At 51.2% G+C, this 19,764-nt stretch overlaps 1 protein-coding gene across 3 annotated transcripts in view; it reads right to left on the bottom strand.

Annotated features, from left to right (window-relative positions):
- Positions 1 to 19,764, bottom strand: part of RAPGEF1 (Rap guanine nucleotide exchange factor 1) — a 106,265-nt gene that overhangs the window by 31,626 nt on the left and 54,875 nt on the right. For all 3 annotated transcript variants that reach the window (XM_079790126.1, XM_079790125.1, XM_079790127.1), the window contains 6 exons: positions 18,836 to 18,992; positions 8,534 to 8,622; positions 7,772 to 7,924; positions 7,172 to 7,295; positions 6,604 to 6,787; positions 4,609 to 5,109 (listed from right to left, as the gene is read on the bottom strand). In XM_079790126.1, the coding sequence (XP_079646252.1) occupies positions 4,609 to 5,109; positions 6,604 to 6,787; positions 7,172 to 7,295; positions 7,772 to 7,924; positions 8,534 to 8,622; positions 18,836 to 18,992 (1,208 nt within the window). The remainder of the gene's footprint in view (positions 1 to 4,608; positions 5,110 to 6,603; positions 6,788 to 7,171; positions 7,296 to 7,771; positions 7,925 to 8,533; positions 8,623 to 18,835; positions 18,993 to 19,764) is intronic.

The following is a 19,764-nucleotide window of genomic DNA, read 5'->3' as shown; positions in this document are numbered from 1 at the left end:
AAGCCTGTTTTTCCAGAGCACATTGGGGCACTGGTCCCCCTGCTGCAGAGCCCTCGGGATTTCCAGGCACCCGAGGGGCACGGACTGGGTGGAGCTCACGGGGCAGCACAGCTGTCCACCCTCAGCCCCGCTCTGCTGTCTTCTTTCCGTTCCGGACACCCTCAGGGATTCTGCACCACTGCGCCCATGCGCTTCCCCGCCCCCCTCTGCGCCCAGCTACCTGCAGCTTTCCCAGCCCTGCTCACACAGCAGCCCCCCCTCCCCCTCATTCGTTTCCTTCTTAGCTCTCCTCGCAGGGGCCAGGGCTACCTGGGGGCTTTATCATTCACCAGATTTTTACTGAACACCTACTATTGTTAGGCACTATAGAGGCTGGCAAAACAAATCATCTGCCCATGGGGGCTCACCCCCTCCAGGAGACAGCACCCAGACCGTGGAGACCTGAGAAGTGGGTGGCAAGGGGTTGCCTGTCTAGAATATGGATGAGCTCTGTGAGATGGCGAGGAGCCCTCCACACAGAGGGCACAGGCCAGGCAAGGGCCGGAGGGGCACGGGGTCCAGGAGGGCAGCGTACAGCTGTCCAGGGGACAGGGAAGGAGAGGAGCCCACCACCAGGAGGGGGCGGGGCTGTGTGAATGGGCAGGACCCACGGAGGGCCCCGGGGCCTGCAGCTGCTCTGTCTTGTGCAGAACACCAGGGCTGCTGAGGTTATTCAGTGCAAGGTCCCCGTGGGGTGAGGTGCTGAGAGGTCTGGTTCATGGCGCATTTCCAAAGCAGATGCCACAGGACTGCTGCCTCACTCCAGCCAGAGCAGCCCTATCACTGGTGGCTGACACACAGTAGGTGTCTGCAGCATTTGCAGAATGAAGGAGTGAATGGAACACGTGTCCCTCAGCACTGCCAGGCTGAGCCGCTGGGGTGGGACTTGTAATGCGCCCACTGGGTGTGCAAGAAACGCAGCAACGCCACCCTCCTCTCCCCTTCCAGCTGAGAGGCTGGAGAAAATCCCTGGGGGGACGAGGGGAGAAAAGGGCTCAGATTCAAATGCATGCACCCTCCCCCCAACAATCCTCTGGGAAACCCCAGCCCTTGCCACCACCGCCATCCGACACCACGCTGCTACCCCTTGGTGGAGCTGCCTGCACACAGGGGCAGGCTCTCGCTTGCACAGCATGACAGCACCCACAGAGACCTCCAAGCAGACAACAGCAGGGATCGCACCAGCAGGAGGTGAGATGTCAGAGAACAAAGAGCTCAGCTGTCACGTCTCAGTGACCTCATCCTCGGAGGCATCCTCTCTGAAGGCAGGTGCAGAGCCCTAGGACTCACTCAGGGGCACCCGTGTACACTGTGTTCCTGACTCGGTGTTGGTGATCTGAGCCCCACCTGCAGAGCCAGGCCGTTCTGAAGACTCCAGAGGATTCTGGGAGAAGCAGCAGTTTGGAACAGACGTGCGCAGACACCTGGCAAACTGACGAAGCCATGGAGGCGGGTTGTGGCGGAAGCCCTCTCTCCCACCCCCATCCACCTCTGTGACCTGATCCTGCAGTTGACATTCCCACGGCAAAGTCTGGGTCAGGCAGCCTGAAATCCTGCAGCCCCTTTCCCCTTGCCCAGGTAGCTGGGGAGCGCCCGGTGTTAGGATATGCTCTACACGTGTGTGCCAATGTTTGCAGGGAAGGCACTGTTATGCGCCCTTGCCCCTGGGACGCACTAATAAATTCACCTACGGAGTTGGCTGCACACAGGCTAAGGGGAGTTAAAGCGCCAGTGAGAGCTGGAAAGAAAAGGAACCTAAGTCCCTGTGTGGCAGGCGAAGGGGTGGCCAAGATCCAAGTCACCATCCTGAGTGGGTGCTTCCCCTTGGGTCCCGTCACAAGTGCCACGAGCACCTGCCAGGCGGAGCCGAGATTCAGATACCAGGGAAAAGTGGCAAGGACAGTTTTGTAGAGCTTAATTTTGTATTTTCAAACTACTACAAAGTTGGGGGCTTAACGGAGACCCAAACCAGTCAGCAAACCAAAGGACCCAGGCCCTGAGCTGAAGAAAGCAGCACAAAGGCAGCGAGATGGCCTTGCTCTCCTCTGCACCCTCTGGGGTCAAGGTAGATCGGAACTGCTCTCTAGGTGTGTCTTCCTGGCACCCTCCACTGAGGGAGGGGTTCAAAGTCACCTTCTTTATTTAAAAGGACCAATAAGAACGCCTTAGCTCCAACAAGCACCGTGTGGAACTTGGCTGTCAAAGGTGGGCAGGCAAAGACGCCTCTTCCCCCGAAAGACTGGCTGCCGCTGGTGCACAACTGACTCCTCGGGTCTACGAAGGTGGTCTCGCCCACCTGCTCCCTAAGAGGACTGACCACCACCTGGCCACAAGGGAAACCTGGATGAGACGCGACCTCCTAATGTGCCCAAGCACAGAGCAACAGCAGTGACGCCCACTACCTGCCAGTCCCTTTCAAAGGCAGCCTGGTATTAGGACTCCCTGACGGAGAGCCCGCTTCCCTGGGCAGGCTGGCACTCCAGCGGCACCCGGGACCATGGGCAGACAGGAAGCTTGTCTGGCACAAGGGCCTTGTGGGCTGCCCTCATCAAGAGGGGCTAGGCACCCTGGGGACATCAGAGCACCTGAAGGACGAGGCTGCTCTGTGACACGGGACTGCGCGTGGCTGAGCTCTGCCTGCAGCACAAACCTAAGGACGATTACGTCCTCCTCTCCTTCAGCGACTGTGACGAGGTGCAGGCTGGAGCTGGCAGAGGCGCCCCTCGGGAAGTGAAGGATCAAGCCTTAGAGAGCCACAAGTTTGGGGTCCTTTCACAGGGCACAGAAAAGACCACCTGCTGCATGGCGTCTCCACCTGAACGGGGTCTCAGCGAGGAGACTCCCTGCCGGTCAGAGTGGGAGGCAGGGCACCGCGCTGGGAACAGGCCTGCTCTGCAGCCCAGATCTTGGGCAAGGCTCAGTTCCTTTGAGCTCCGGGTTCTTCATCTATAAAACGGAAGCTCGTGCCACCCCTCCGGCCAGGTCGCAGCAAGGAGCGGTATGCAGGTGTGTGGAGCTTTAGTCCAGACCCCGCAAGCTCTCGGCAGGTTTGAAAGGTTTGCAGGCACAAGCGCTAGAGACATTGATGGATAAAACGAAGCCTAAGTTAATGGAAAACATTCTGGACAACTGCTTGTTCTACGGAAACAGTGGCTACCTCTCCCTTCCCTTCCTTTCCTTCCCTTCCCGCCACCCCACAGGACTGCCACTGCACCTGTCCCGAAGGCTGGCAGGGGCGGTCCTGGCTCCTCGGCCAGGCAGCACCACGCATGCAGTTTGCACAGATGCAATCCTGCCCTGAGTTCTGGGTTCAAAGGATTCCAGAAAAGGGTGTGAGTCCCAATCGGCATGCTGCTCAAGACAAGGGAGGGCGGGGGAGGGGAGGGCCAAGAGTTCTGAAACACTCTACGGCGGGAGGAGGGAGGTGAAGGAGGTCGAGTTCCTGGTATTGCCATCTGCAGCTTCCTCCTAAGTGCCCTGGTTTCCAACGAGCCCGCGTACACGACAGATGGGAGTGACATCACTAGCCTTACAGCTCTCCCCGCCAGCCGGGGGGGGGGGGGGGGGCGGGGGCACACCACTCAGGCTATTACACGAGCTGGTGACACCCAGTGAGGAGCCGGGGAACGCATGACATCCTCGGTGGCCCCTCCTGCCCATGGCCCCTGGGTCAGTCCTGCTGCGGCTAACCTGGCCAGATCTCCTCTTGTTTGAGAGGGGCCCAACCTTGGGGAACCTGGAATGCAGCAGCTGTCTGCGGGATGTGGCACCTGAAGCCAGGGAACCCTGTGTGGGGCTGATGTGGCCACACACACACCTAAATGGTGAGAGCAGGCTGCCAAGAAAAACAGCAGAGCTGTGCCGACAAAGTGGGAAGGGATCAGGAGGCAGACGGGCAGCGTGGAGCAGTGGGGAGCCAGCAGAAAAGACAATGTCCAGTGGAACTCTACTTAGGAGTATGATGGCAAATACATAGTTGAAATATTCAAAATATGACCAAAATTTTAGCTCCACCCCTGGGCCCCAATGACATCATGTATAATAATAAAAGTGTAATATGCTAATTAGACCGGATGACCTTGCAGACGAAGGGGGCGCCGTGGGGCCGAGCCCCTTGCATGAATTTCGTGCATCGAGCCTCTAGTATATTATAACAACTGGTCCATTCAGGGACCCTGAGAGAGTGCCTCTGGGGTTACAGGAACTTTCCTGAAATTCACATGCCTGCCTGCTTTACCCATATCTTGTTGCAATGGTGCCCTGAATGCCACAACACTCGTTTCTCTTTGTCACCATGTATTCAGGCCAGGTCAACTGACTTCCATCTACAAGAGGCCAAATTCCTGGAGACCAGGCCTGAGATTTTACAGCAGCCGTAAAGAGGTCAGCTTCCCAGGCTTTACAATCAATCACCAGCATTGACCTGACATGACAAGGCTCCCAGGAGTGCCTACGTAGCTGTGTTCTACCTCTTATGAACTTAGGAGCCCAGGTTTGGTTCTGGTCTAATTACATATAACACCACCAATTCAGGTTACAAAACGTGCCTGACAGCTCAACAAGGCTTACTGTGTTTGTTTTTCTTCTCTGGCAGAGGCGGCGGTTTTTCTGGGTCACCCGCTGGTTCAGGAGCAGTGAAGTCACTCACAAATTCGACAGAGGCTGAGGACCCTCCTTGCTGGAAGGGGAGAATAGCAGCAAAGGGTGTGAAGGGGGCGGGCTGCACCAAGGCTGGGTTCTGCAGGTCGTCCTCGGAGATGTTGTCATATTGGGAGGGGTGCCGCTCGTAGGACACGCGGGAGCCAGAGCTGTCCGAGGTCTGGGAGGCCGCACTCCTGCGCTTCTTCTCGGGGAGGGCAGGCGGCATGTCCGTCTGTTGCCCTGGGGCTAAGGGCCCGTCGGGCTGGGGGCAGCTGCCAAGAGGCAACTGGAAAGGATGGCCGAGAAATGGAGACCCAGACTCTCCCAAGGACTCCGGCAACGGGCTAAGGTTACAGGCCACTTGCTGAGGTATCTGGTCTGCGTTGGAGAGGTCTTGCTGAAGGAATTCGTAGTCAGGATCATAATGATCTGCATTCACAACAGGAAAGACACATCTGTCAGCCACCAGACCCCACAGAAAGGACCCTACCCCTGCTGTCGCCCAATCCTGTTCAGTACAGCGGGACAAAAAACGTGTCTCCCGTCTCATCTAGTCAGGCCCGTGCTTTTTTTAAAAAAAAAAAAATATTTTTATTGATTTTCCACAGAGAGGAAGGGAGAGGGATAGAGTCAGAAACATCAATGAGAGAGAAACATTGATCAGCTGCCTCCTGCACACCCCCTACTGGGGATGTGCCCGAAACCAAGGTACATGCCCTTGACCGGAATCGAACCTGGGACCTTTCAGTCCGCAGGCTGACGCTCTATCCACTGAGCCAAACCGGTTAGGGCCCGTGCTTTCTTTTATATTCTCCATTCTTCTCACTGCTTGTAACAACAAAAACAGATGGGAATATGACTATTGTCCTTTATTTTTTCCTGTATTTTTTGAATTTCTGAATTAAAAAGAAAATGCTCCGTGTCTGGGTGGCTCTGTTGGTTTAGCAACTGTCCCATGAACCAAAAGGTCACCGGTTCGATTCCTGGTCAGGGCACATACCTAGGTTTTAGGTTTGATCCCCGGTTGGGGTGCATAGGAGAGGCAACTTGATTGACGTTTCTCTCTCTCTCTCTCTCCCTAAAATAAAAAAATATACCCTTGGGTGAAGATTAAAAAATGAAAAGAAAATGCATGGTCACTACAGAAAATGTGGCAAATGTAAAAAACCACCCTAAGTCCCATAATCTAACTGTAATCTGCTTACAATTTGATGTATTTCCTTAGAAGTTCCCTCCCCCCTGAATTCTTTTTTCTTTCACTGAACTATGTAAGTGGTCTAGGATTTTGTCCGCTGATCAATAGATCACAATTGACTTTTAATAGTTATATATCATTCCACCAAATCGCTTTTTCATCATTTGCCCAATTTCCCAACCCTTTTTATGAAAAAAGTCAGATATTTCCAGCAGACACTGGTCCTGATATTGCCGAGATCTACGTCCCTGGACAGCACCCTTGCTGTCAATCTGATTATGTTCTGCAGGTGAACTCTCTGGAGGGAGATCTCCAGTTCACGGACATGAGCAGCTGATGCTCTCAGCCTCACACCGACGGCCCACGCTGCAGGCGGTCAGCACCATCGAGGGCGCAGCACTCAGCTGCCTCCCCCTCTGTCAGAAGCTCTCAGGGGCTCCCTTCACTTACAGCTCGGAGCACAGATGGTTCTTAATTTTGGCAAAGGGAGTCAAATTGCACAGCGACAGATTAGCTGTGGTAACAGCGACACGGGAGCATCTCCCCGGGTTTCATCTTTCACATCGTTACTTCATCTCAACTTTCAACCTCCTCCAGAGACAGATTTTGGTGCCCTCATGTGCAGGTGAGGAAACTGAGGCCCAGACTTTGAATGACTGGCATCACCACATGACCCCGAAGAAGCTACCAGACGATGAGACAGGAGGGTGACGACGCCTGCAGCTCACCTAGTGTTTCACAGCTTGTGTTCCGGGAGCACTGCCCGCTGTCCCTGTCCAGAGAGGACAGCTGCTCGTCCGACCTGCTGAGCTTGCCGATGCTGCTGCAGGGGGACAGGCGGGGCGACTCTCCCCCGTAGGAGTGACTGCCTCCTGACAGGCGCCTCTGGGCATAACAGTCCCCGTCAAAATCCTCGTGTGCAAAAATAAAACAACCGAGTCACTTCTGAGAAACGGTGGCAGAGAGGGGGGAGGGAACTGGACTGTTTACTTGGAGAAGAATCTACCGCCACTGGGAACCGGTGGGAAAGGCCAGCCTTTGAGGTAAGCAGAACACGCCACACCTGTGACTCCCAGCAAGCAGCCTCCAGGAATGCTGGAGTGTGTGGGGGAGGGCCTGGGGCAGAGCTCAGATGTGCTCGGAGCCCTGGGCTCCATCCTCCCCACCCCCAGCCCCCACCCCTCATCCTGCAGAGAAACTTCCAGCGTCTGAGAGAGCCTGGTGACTAAGGCAGGGGACGGAGGGGACATTCCCAACCCAGAGCCTTGCTGGCCTTCCTCGATGGGGCTGCATTACCTGCCTATTAATTCCAACAGGCAAGCTGGAGCCACTGGTGGCTCGACTCATGGGGGCCACAACGGCTACGCGGGTTGGGGATGGAGCCGACTGCCTTTTCTTCGGTGGCAATGCTGGCGGAGGACTGAAGCAAATCGAGAATTCCCATCAGACCAACAGCCCAAACAAAACTTTACACAGATATAAGGCAGAGCATTCTTCATCCTTCATTATTAAGATACTTCACACCTACTTTTCACACTTTCAACTCCCGCCCCACTCCCCTTCTGCCAAAACAAACCTCTCAGACCTGCCAGAAACGGCAACCAGAAAAACCCTTTCTGTTCCTGTTGTGAGAAATTGGACCAGTTTTCGCTTGGCTAAGGCTAAAAGGCAAGCCGTTAGGAGCTCCAGGAGTGTGGTGAGGGCGGGCGCTGGGGCTGGGCCCCGTCTTCCAGAAGGCCCGTCTGACCAAGGTCGAACTTCCAAGGCTTCTAAAAAGCAAGGAACTGGGCTCCAGTTCTTACCCTAATGGCACTGTCTTCTTTTCACCTCATTCTACCCTCCATTCATCAAATTATGTCATCAATAGAGGAGAGTGCTAGGAAAACAGAAAATTACCTATTATCAACCACCCGAATGCCAGGTAAGGGGGGCTTGGGGGGCGCGACCTCTTCATCAGTAGAATCTGGGAGCAGCTCGGTCGACTGTGACATGCCGGTTGTCTTGTTCAGAATCTCCATCTCTCTATCTGTCAGGGGGAGCTCGGACTGGCTGAGAATCGCAAAGAACTCGGGTTACAGAAGATTACAGAGCACACAGGTCCAAAGAGGGTCAGGATGTGACCAGGCCGGCAGATGGCTTAGAGGTGGGCTTGCAAGTGTGGTTTCATCACCAACAAACAACAGAGGCCTGGCCAGGTCCCCTTGACTGCATCTTAGTTTTCTTGTCTGTAAAAGGAATCCTTCAACGAGATGATCTAAAGGCTTTTAAAAATGCTCCACAGTTGTTCTATGTCTGTACTAGGGGCTTGTAGTAGATAAAGCCAAATGCTCTCAGGCCAAATCCCCCAAACCCAACCTTCTTCCCAAAGTTCTTTCCAATTAGGAAATGGTGGTCAAGCAATGCCAAGTGTGGGTCACTGGGCCGCTCACACACTATCCTTAGAAAGAGTCCCGTTGACCATTAACCTTGAGACCAGCAAATACTTCAAGGCGTGTGTGAACTGTACACACTTTAAAGTAATACAGGCACTTACCGGAACTCACTGGAAAAGGAACGTGGGCCTCAAACAACCTGCCTGACGTGGGTGGCCCGATCTGGCTCCCATTCGAGTGTAGAGCCAACGTGAGCACGGTGGCTGGAGGGTTAGTCAGCACTTACCCCTCGGGCTTGCAGGCTGGGGAGCTGGGTTTCACTGGGCTTGTTGGAGACGGATGCCCCTGCTTCTCGATGGTAAGTCTGACCAGCTCCTACACCCACAGAGGAGAAAGCAGTGAGGCGTGAGGACGGGTCCCCACTGCTGAGTTTGCACAATTTGCACAACCAGGTGCCCTCTACTCCCGAGTCTCACATCTTTGTGCCTACAGATTCCCCACCCACCATAAATGCAAGCGTTCTTTGACTTAGGTAATCTGCATGACTTCCCAAAATGTCCCCTACCCTCCAAGAATATCTTCAGAGCATGTCGAGAAGTTTCAAATGCATCAAGGTACTTCCTCTTGGAAGGGGGAAATGACAAACCCCATTGTCTCACAATGACTGGGTTCATCACACAATGTAATTCCCCTGGTAGGACAGATTCCAGTCCGTTTGTGGAAGAACTACGCTTCAGTTCTCCAAAGCTGTTCTATCCTGTGCAGGACGCTGCTACCAATGGCCACACCTCTGGCTTCGGGGGAAGTGGTTTTGCAAAGCGAGCTGGGTATGGGTGTGGCAGCAGCTGGTATACTGAGGTGACTGGTTGGGATCTTTGTCAATGGACAGCTAATTAAGGGCATACCACCTAGCAAAGAAATAACTTTAAAAAATACTTTTTTAAAACAGAAAAGAAGGAGAAGCAGGAGAGGGGCAGGGGGAGGGAAAGATGGCGTCAGGTTTTACTTGTTTTTCCACTGGAATGCACTTCCCCCAGTGAGCTTTGACGATCGCCTATACCCCGATAAGAACCACTCGGAAAATACAGATCATTTCCACCAACCGCTCCAGTCACTCTGCCTGACTCCACTTTTTAACTTTTACTTCTCAGGTCCCCTTTGCCTAGAAGTTGATGTAAATGGAATCACACAGTAAGTGTGATTTCTCTGTCTGAACAGCTTTATGGGTACCTAACTCACATGCCATAAAATTCAGCCTTTTAGAATGTACAGCTCAGTGGTTTTTAGCCTGTCCATGGAGTTGTGCAACTGTCAACACAATCCATTTTAGGACTCTTCATCACCTCCAGGGGAAACTGCCCATGACTGCCCTCAGTTCTGCAGCCCTCCCAGGCCCAGCACCCAGTCTACTCTGCCCCTGCTCTGTCTTCTTTGGCTCAGTATGCACCACATTTTTGTGGCCTCGATTAGTCTATCCCTTTTTATTCCTGAGTTGTATTCCAGGGGACAGACAACCCCACTATTTCTGCATCCAATTTCTGGGGGAGGGACATCCCAGCATAAACGTCTGGTTTAGAAAGTCACAGCCAGAGGAGGCAGCAATGGACACTGTGGGTAATTCAGCAACATGTCCCTAACTCAGTTGCAACGTCTCTCCAAACTCAAAAATGCCACTCACAGGAATTGCAACCCATGTGATAAGGCAGAGAGGTAACATCCTTCCTAGAGCGAGAATTTTTTCAAGAACCAAACTAGAAAAAAGAAGTATCGAAGAAGTTCACAAATGTCAACAGCAATGGTCAGTCATCATTAGAGTCTCCAGCTTCGATGGTACTGAAATAGGAACGCCCAGGCCTGGCAAATGGCATAATGCTTTGGACAGCCTGTCTAGAGGACGACTTGTCAGTGTGTACCAAGCACCCTAAATAGCTGCATTATTTTTATAATAATTTAGCCAAGGAAAATGTCATGGATGTGTGTAAAAATTAAAGCAGAAACAATGGTCATCATCGCATCATATGTAATAGATACACTTAGACTGCTCCATCTTCCATAATTAAATATTCAATACTAGGCACTGATTACATAAATTATGACAGAACTAAATGATGGACCATTAGACTGCCTTTAAAAACCACCTCACAACAAGAGCGTGTGACAGCATGGAAAGACAGGAATACACCGTTTGTGTTTCTCCACTTGTTCTACCTTTCCTACAGTGAACCTGTGTCACAGGCATTCCTTCTGGAATACTAACTGAAAACGTCAGTGCACACAGGCAGACCCCTGGAACCAGAGCCCCGCTCTATCAAGTGATGCTTGTTCTCAGAGACACGCAGGACCTGAGATCCTGCGAACCGGTACTGGACGAAGAAAGAGTTACTATGTTCCTGTTGTCACAACTTGAAGTTAAATGAAGTCGCACAAATACGTAAGAAGGAGCTCCCTGGCTGGGCTCACTGGCAGTGGAGCAGCGACTCGGTTATTACGAGAGCTGGCAGGGGGAGTGAAGGCTGCGGCCCGCGGCCTGGGGGGAGGGAAAGCAGCCTGTCCCAAAAGGTTGTCCCCAGGCCACACCGAAGAGCAGCGTGGCAACAGGGGGAGCCAGAGGCCAGACCACAGCACCGTGGACACCCCACATTCATGCTTTATGAGCAGGGCAAAGGGAACAGAGAGAAGCCTGCGTACTTGTAGCTGCTGACGTAGGAAAAATTCCACAAATTCTTCACTGAATCATGAGCAATTATAATTAGAATGTCATCTTTCTGGAGAAGCAGCTGGATGAACTCAGCTAACGAACGCTGGAAAAAGCATCACGGGGTGACAGGCAGACATGTGCGAGCACGCACCGCGTTCCGGGCGACATGGCTGTGGAGAAGGCAGCGGCTCTGCGTTCCACCCGTCGCTGGCCTGGGCGGGAGCGGAGTGAGGGGCAGCTTTCGTCCCACCACCCAGCCAGCCCGACGAGACCAGCAGAGGCCTTTAGTCTCAACTGGCCTTCACCTTCACAGACAGAGAACCCTGGAGTGTGCATGTATGTGGCTACCGTGCCAACACCCTAATCTCATGCAGAGCTCTCCACCCCCCCACCCCGGTGACCTGGTGAGCTCCACTCCCCCGACAGAAGGCAGGTCCCCGAGAAGATGTCACACTTTTCAGTCCTCCTGAGGGGCAGGTGAGGAAAGACTGCGTCCACAGCCGGGGACTGGGAACCCGACAACTCCAGGTCACCGAAACGCAGTCTTCAGAAGCCAGGAGTCTGGAAATGCCTTCTAAATACCTAGTGCTGTATTTCTATGTCCCTTTCATTCCTATTGAAAATGACCCAGAGATGCTTCCACCTTCAATGACCTTGAGGAATCCAAGTCCGGCTCTGGCGCCCACTGCTAGTTTTCCAAAGATATACAAATGACCAACGAGCACATGAAAAGATGCTCAACATCCTTAACCATCAGAGAAATGCAAATCAAAACCGCAATGGATACCACCGCACCCCACTAGGAATGCTGGAATCAAAACGACAACAACAAGCGTTGGGGCGGGGGAACCGGACGCTCACACTGCTGGTGGCAGTGAAACGGGGCAGCTGCTTTGGGAAGATGTCTGGCAGTTTGTCACACGATCAGACATAGTTACTGTAACTGCACTCCTAGGTGTGTACCCGAGAGAAATGAAAACACACATCCACACAAAACCTTGTACGCAGACACTCACAGCAGCATTACTCATAATTGCCAGAAAGGGGAAACAACCCAAATGTCAAGATGTCCATGAATAAGTAATAGCTGGTGTGTCTACACCACGGACTGTTACTTGGCAATAAAAAGAAATGAAGTAGTGATACAGTCTAGAGCACGGATAAACTTTACAAACATGATGCTAAGTGACAGGAGCCAGGCACAAAAGGCCACATAGTCCATGACTCCATTGATATGAAAGGTCCGGAACAGGCAAATCTAGAGACGGACAGTAGTCAGTGGCTGCCGAGGGATGGGGGAACGGGAAGAAATGGGAGAAGGTTTGGGGTTACTTCCTGAAGTGATGAAATGTTCTAAAATCGTGGTGATGATTGCACAACTCTGTGAATACACTAAAATCACTAAATTGTACATTTTAAATGGGTGAATCATATGGCATGGGAATTACATCTCAATAAAGCCATCACCTAACATCAATCAATCAAGGAGCCCAAGACGAGGCCTGGAGCATCTTTTCATACCAAAAAGTGGGAAAACCACCAAAGGGCTCCAGGGTCACCTCAAAAGGAACCTAGGAAACAACATGGAGCTTTCACTAGTCAAAGGTGGGACCTGGGCATTATTAACAATACCGGCAATGAGCTAGACCCGTGGTCGGCAAACATTAGTCCACAGAGCCAAATATCAACAGTACAACGATTGAAATTTCTTTTGAGAGACAAATTTTTTAAACTTAAACTTCTTCCAACGTCACTTCTTCAAAATAGACTCGCCCAGGCCATGGTATTTTGTGGAAGAGCCACACTCAAGGGGCCAAAAAGCCGCATGTGGCTTGCGAGCCGCAGTTTGCCGACCACGGAGCTAGACCATCTCAAACTTAAATTCACGAGTTCAGAATGGTATTTTATTTTAAATATATTTTATTGATTTTTTTACAGAGAGGAAGGGAGAGGGATAGAGAGCTAGAAACATAGATGAGAGAGAAACATCGATCAGCTGCCCCCTGCACACACCCCTCTGGGGATGTGCCCGCAACCAAGGTGCATGCCCTTGACTGGAATTGAACCTGGGACCCTTCAGTCCACAGTCCGATGCTCTATCCACTGAGCCAAACCGGTCAGGGCCAGAATGATATTTTAACAACCCCAGTTCCTCAGATGAGAGGATGCCTGGACACACTCACTGCTTTGATATCTGGTAAACAGAGGGAAGAACGAAGCATTATTGATCCTGGCTTTCCTGAGAACTGTAACTCAGGATAACCACACACTGACAGGGGAAGTCTCTCTGTCACAGAAAGAGTGACAGAAAGAATGAGGATGGCACCCCTCTGCAACCCCTAATGAATTCATGGGCCCAGGCAATCACCACCAACAGCTATTAACATCAAAAGGAACAGGCGCCTCTTAATGGAAGCCCACGGCATCACCTACGAAGCATTCTCTCATACAAAAAAAAACAACCAAATCCGAGTCCGCCTCGGATTCACAGGAAACTCAAGGGACAGAGGCAAACAGTAAACAACACTGCACAGATGGAATCAGTGAAGTCCAGAATTTAGGGGACTTTTAGGAGCAATAACTCTTTCTAAACACACAAGTAAGTTGCAAGGAGAAAACTACAGAGGAGGAGAAACTGTAGACATCCTATACAGTAAAAGGGTAATATGCAAATTGACCCCAAGGCCAGGAACGACCGGTCACTATGACGCACACTGACCACCAGGGGGCAGACGCTCAACGCAGGAGCTGCTCCCTGGTGGTCAGTGCGCTCCCACAGGGGGAGCTCCACTCGGCCACAAGCCGGGCTGATGGCTGTGAGCGCAGTGCTGGTGGCGGGAGCCTCTCCTGCCTCCTCGGCAGCGCTAAGGATGTTTGACTATAGATTAGGCCCGCGCAGGGCGTGGGCCTAGGCCGCAGTCGGACATCTCCCAAGGGCTCCTGGGCTTCCAGAGGGATGTCTGATTGCCAGCTTGGGCCCGCTCCTCGGGAAATCAGGCCTAAGCCAGCAGGTGGACATCCTCCGAGGGGTCCCAGACTGTGAGAGGGCACTGGCCAGGCTGAGGGATCCCCTGCCCCCCGTACACGAATTTTCATGCACCGGGCCTCTAGTATATTATATGACTGAACTATAGTATGGATTTCCCTTGGATCCTAAATTGAAAAACTGTTTAAAAGCAGCCAACTACACCCTGCAGGCCAAATCCAGCCCTGGCCTTGCTTTTTGGAAGGCCCTCAAGGTAAGAATGCTTTATTAAAGAAAATTAAAATATAAAGCAAAAAATATGCAATGGAGACTATACGTATATGTAGCCTGAGAAGCCTAAAATATTCATTCTCTGGCCCTTTACAGAAATAGTTGGTTTTGTTCGAAGCTATGTATCACGTTATTTTCAGAGGAAAGGAGGTGGTGGCTGGGTCTGCTTGCAATTAGCCAGGGAGTAGGTGGAGACCCAGAAGAAAGATGACTGGCCGCCAGAGAACACCTGTGGGAGCCGTGTGATGAGGCTTCATTACATGATGCTCTTTTTTTGGCAAATGTTTGAAATATTTCATCCAAAATTTAACAAATAGGCTGAATGAGGAATAGAAAGAGGTGGCTTATTTGAAATGCCAGTGTGGCAGACAGCGAGGTGCCCCGCAATATCTGTTCTTCCTTATGAATAGAATTTTACTGGGCACATGTCCAGGCCAGGTAAAATGCTAAGTGACAGTTTTGGAGGCCTGTGAGGAAGCACTCTTCAATGGAGAAGGCACAACTTCCTGCTCCCTCGCTCCTTGCCGGGTGGAATGTGGTCCTAATGAATGGAGGGGCAGCAGCCATTAGGGACCAAGAGGTAGAATGCATGTGCAAGAATGGCAAGGAAGCAATGGCCGAAGACCACACCCTGACCGGATGCGAAAGTGTCACATTAGCCACAACAGCCCATCTCTGGGCCTCTGACACATGAAAGAGAAATAATGAAAGAGAAAAAATAGGTTTTCTTGTAGTCAAACCTAATCCTAACTGATATAGTCAGGAGAACATTTCTTTCAAAATATTCCTGTGACACGAAGTAAATCTGGTGCACAAGCCCAATTTTGGGTAGTGACAGAACTGCAGGTATTCCAAAGCGCCCCCCGCCCCCCAGGTTCTCAGTATGAGGCTTTAAAAATAAATAATGACGTTGTGTGAATGGGGGGAGGGGGCAGGGGGGCCAGGGAAAGTCTCCGGCCTGTGGAGGAGACCCCTAGAAGGTCTGTGATGGGGACAGAGCAGAGGCCAGGCTGAGATCAGAAGAAAAGCTGAGATGTAAATGGTAAAGTTAGGAAGAACTGGGGTGTAGGTTTCGAAAGGACAATGTGGGGTGTGTGTCTGACCTGGAGGAGCTCGGCCCACACGGCCAGGTCCTCGGCTGGGCGGCTGCTGAGAACAGGAAAGTGAAGGCCTTCACATTCCTTCCTGGGAGAGTCACTGGGTCTTAGTGCCTCTGTGGCCACAGGTAGAGCACTGCCTGGGGCAGATCAGATAATGGCAGAGCTTTATCTTTTAACCTGAGATTTGTGAAATTACACGGGAAAGAGCCACAAACCCTTGTGAAGTTGGTAAATGGGAGCTGTTCCAGAAAGGAACATTTCTACCGTTGTGAGTACTTACCCACCGTTTACTGGGCACCTAGCACTTACCAGGTACTTTATATACACTATCTTACTTAAACGTTCATCAGCTCTTCAGGATAAATATTTAAAAACCTACTTGAAACTCAGAGAAGTAACCTGCCCAAAGTTAAAGGGCCAACGAGTAACATTTATGGGGCAGTTAAATAATAAATGATACTCCCCATTCAGGGACAAAACTAAGTAATCCTGTTTGTTAAAACACTTCAATCCTTTTTTAAAAATTTCATTTAACAACTGAAGGAGTTACATGAAAGATGGTGAGTCAGTTTAGAGGAACGTTCCAGCGTCTCTCCTCTCTGTGGGATGACCACATGCCCGTGAATGTACTGTACCCCTCTCAGCCACGGAGGCTGTCACATTAACTAGGACATGGGCTTATAAGGTGTCCTAAGTCTGAAGGGGACCTCGAGAGAGGCTGGTAGCCAGCTGACTTGGAGGTGGAGCATGTGAGTCCCTCAGCTGACCATGCTTCTCCCTCCTGTGGCGGCAGCTGAGGGCGATGGGGAGCGCACAGGGTCTGGGGTCCAGCAGGCCTTGGGTGTGAATCTCGACCTCGCCACTGATGACTGGTCTGTCTGAGTCTCATTGTCCACACCCTTAAAGGGGCGATCGTGGCTACTTTGGAGAGCTGCTCTAAGCACTGAGTGGGTAGTAAGTGCTAGCTCTGTTACTATTAGACCTCAGCAACAAATGCCAACATTATAGAGTCTTGATGGCCCTTGCTGCCTTTACTGACTCTAACTCCAAAAGCTTCCCACAACACAGGCCAATTCCTGCTCCTGCTTCAGGCTTTCAGTCTGTCTGCCTCTCCTGGGGGAAGTGTCTCTGAGCACCCTGAGAAAGGAAGCTACCTGTACAACCAGGTCACACGCAGGGCATTTCTTCTTTTCAGCACCAGCCCTGGTTATAATGACAGGACTACAGTTCTGGTTTGCTGGCCTTTCGCCCTTCAGACTGTAAGCTCTGTCAGGCCAGGGACTGTGAGTTTTGCTTGTCACTATACTCCCAGCTCTATCACACTACCTGGCACACAGGGAGTTCTTGATAAATGTTTCTTGAATAAATGAAACAAAACTGAATTTATAGAGCACCTCACCTAGAAAATATCTGTTCTGGTTAAAATATTTTTTTTAATATATATTTTATTGTTTTTTTACAGAGAGGAAGGGAGAGGTATAGAGAGCCAGAAACATCGATGAGAGAGAAACATCGATCAGCTGCCTCCTGCACCCCCCCCACTGGGGATGTGCCCGCAACCAAGGCACATGCCCTTGACCGGAATCGAACCCAGGACCCTTCAGTCTGCAGGCTGATGCTCTATCTACTGAGCTAAACCGGTTAGGGCCTGGTTAAAATATTTTCAAACAATTGTGGAAAAGTTATTTGCTTTTAGACACTGAAAGGTTCATAATCTATAGTTCCCCTCCGTACCTCTTATCCTGGTCAATTATGAGAAATTTTTCTATCACCCAAAACAGTGTGGTGAATGATTCCACAAAGGAGAGTCTACTTGGGAATGTCACAATGAAACTCTATTTTGGACGTTCTCACTTGTTTTGAACATCTCATCATAATCAATTTGGTAGAGGAAAACCTTAACAATGTCACCTGAAAAATAACAATGTCCAATAACAGCATTTCCAGAAGCCCGGACAGGAAGACCAGGGGTGTGTGAGCCAGAACCCCAGCCTCTGCTGACAGAGTGTGACCCAGGCCAGCTCTCACTGTGCCCTGCGGGCTGCAAAGAGCTGCTGGGAAGATGGAATGGGATGGTGTATGTGACTGAACGCCATTCTGGAATGTGACGTAAGGTCTTACCGCACAGCCACCCTGGGCTGCACCCTAAGTCCCACTGCCAAACAGATAATGTAGGACCTAATCACTTTGGAAATGAAGGGCATCTGGGAGCTATCAGAAGAAATTCTGATGTCATCTAGTCTGGACGCCCTCTAAATAAACTCCGTAAGGTCCCCAGCAGACACAGGGCCCTGCATGGGGCTAGAGGTGGGCAGCACTGCCTTCCCAGCCACCACAGCTCATGCTGGAGCAGTTGGTGATGCTAAGCGACGCCTTCTTAACCTTCCCTCTGCAATGTTTACCCGTTGACTCTACTCTCCAGAGCTTCTGGGGAACGTTAACCAAGAGCGGCTTTCCGGAATCTGACGGCATGGCTGAGTGGGGAGAAATTAATTTTGACCTAGGGTAAGTACCTCAGCTATAATTTTGGGTGGAAAGGTCTAGAAAGGAGGAGGACACACTTTTTTTCCAAGCCAAGAGATCTGTTTAGGCATCTGTCTCGCACCACATAATTAATAGTTAACAGCAGCTAAGGTTTGAGTGCTTAATACGTGACAAGTAATGCTCTAAGGGCTTTGCTTGCATTAACTAATGTAACCCCTCTTACCACACTGTGACCCATGGCACGTCATCATACCTAATTTACAGGTGAGTTAACACGGTGCAGAGCACTCGCGTCAACTGCTCACATTCACACACTAGGAAGTGGGGAACCTGGGCTCCAAACCTAGCCAGACCCCCGCTACTCCCCCTTCCCACTACATTCGATGGTCTCACAAAACAGCAGGGCCTCCACCGCACTGCTCACAGCCGAGTCCTCACCTCCAGGCCCTCCCCCTACAGGCTACCTTGTTCCCCATCCGAGGATGCATTTTTTCAATAATTCCAGACCCCGTGGCCTCTGCTCCCACCTTAACTAGGATCCAGAATGTCCTATGATGCTGTTTCTGACTTCCCTGCAAAGTAGGTTCTCAGACCACGTCACGGACTTCAAATATAGAGTTTCATTTCCTATGCATCTCAATCCTGCTTTTCTACAAGGGATCCCAGGAGTGTTTAGGACATGAAAAGGAAGCGGCTGACATGCTGGGAGTCTTGCTAAAAGTCAACACAAAACCATTTCCACTGCATTCTGTCTGGCTGGCAAGCATGCACAGCCAGCGCTTTCACACAAAGCCTCGCTGAAGACGTAATGCACTGCTCGGTGAAGGCTGCTTGCTCCGCAGCTTTTCCGACTATGGAGGTGAGTACTCCAAAGGGTGGGTGAGCCATTCGTACCACAGAGTGACACAGCTACCAGACAGCGCACACCGACACCAGAGACGCTGGGAGACAGGCCTCTAATACACGAGGTTTAGGGACAAGTTCTGTGATGAACACCCAGCAAGGAGGCTGCTCCAGGTCCCTGACCAGGACCCCTGGCACCGACCATACCTTCACTCCGTCCAGCACCGCCTTGATGACCCCCTTCACTGTTGTCACCATCTCTTTATCTTCTGAGTTCACACCTTCTAGCATCACTTGGTCTGACCAGTGAATGAGGTTGGCGAGACTTTGGTACACTCGGCTATAGCAGGACGAGAGGGCCGAGCTAGAAGGCAGAGAAGATTTTTTAAAAATAGGAAAAATCTAAAGCATGAGATCGCTAGAAGCCACTTAGCACAGAGCCTGGTTGTCAGTGTACAACCCACACCTCCCTTGATGAACAAACTTTTCCTCCCTGAACCCATCTCTTTCAGCCAACGAAAACTTGGGGAGTGTTATCTTCTAGTCTGTTATATGTATTTTTCACTTCCCAAATATAATGCATAAAGATTCCATTGTGAACATTAATATGTTTTTTCAAACTTTACAGCCTCCATGAGATTCTGACAATGTCCCTCAGGGAGTGCCCACCTCCCCCCACTCCCAGCTGCTCATCACCAACGGGGTCAAAGCGCCACACTCGTCTTGACGTCTTGTGTCCTGGTTGGAATTAGACTTAATTTCAGGTCAGGGGTGTTGCAAGGAGCCCACAGGCTTGTGGAATTTGAACAGGCAGGATCCTTTAAAGAAACGGCCTTTAAACACGAAATCCAAACAGATCTATAACTGACTAGAATTCCCCCGCACTACCCGTGGCTGCGATGCAGAGGAATGCACTAGTGAAGAGTATTTCAAGAAAGACAAATCTGCCCGGCCAACGTGGCTCAGTGGTTGAGCATTGACCTATGAACCAGGAGGTCACGGTTCAATTCCGGTCAGGGCACATGCCTGGGTTGCAGGCTCGGTCCCTAGTGGGGGGCGTGCAGGAGGCAGCCGCTCTCATCATTGATGTTTCGCTCTCTCTCTCCCTCTCCCTTTCTCTCTAAAATCAATAAAAA

Source organism: Cnephaeus nilssonii (genome assembly GCF_951640355.1).
Source record: "Cnephaeus nilssonii genome assembly, chromosome: 14".
Taxonomy (NCBI): Eukaryota; Metazoa; Chordata; class Mammalia; order Chiroptera; family Vespertilionidae; genus Cnephaeus; species Cnephaeus nilssonii.
The sequence above is the reverse complement of the archived record's forward strand: the minus strand, read 5'-3'. Positions and strand labels throughout refer to the sequence as shown.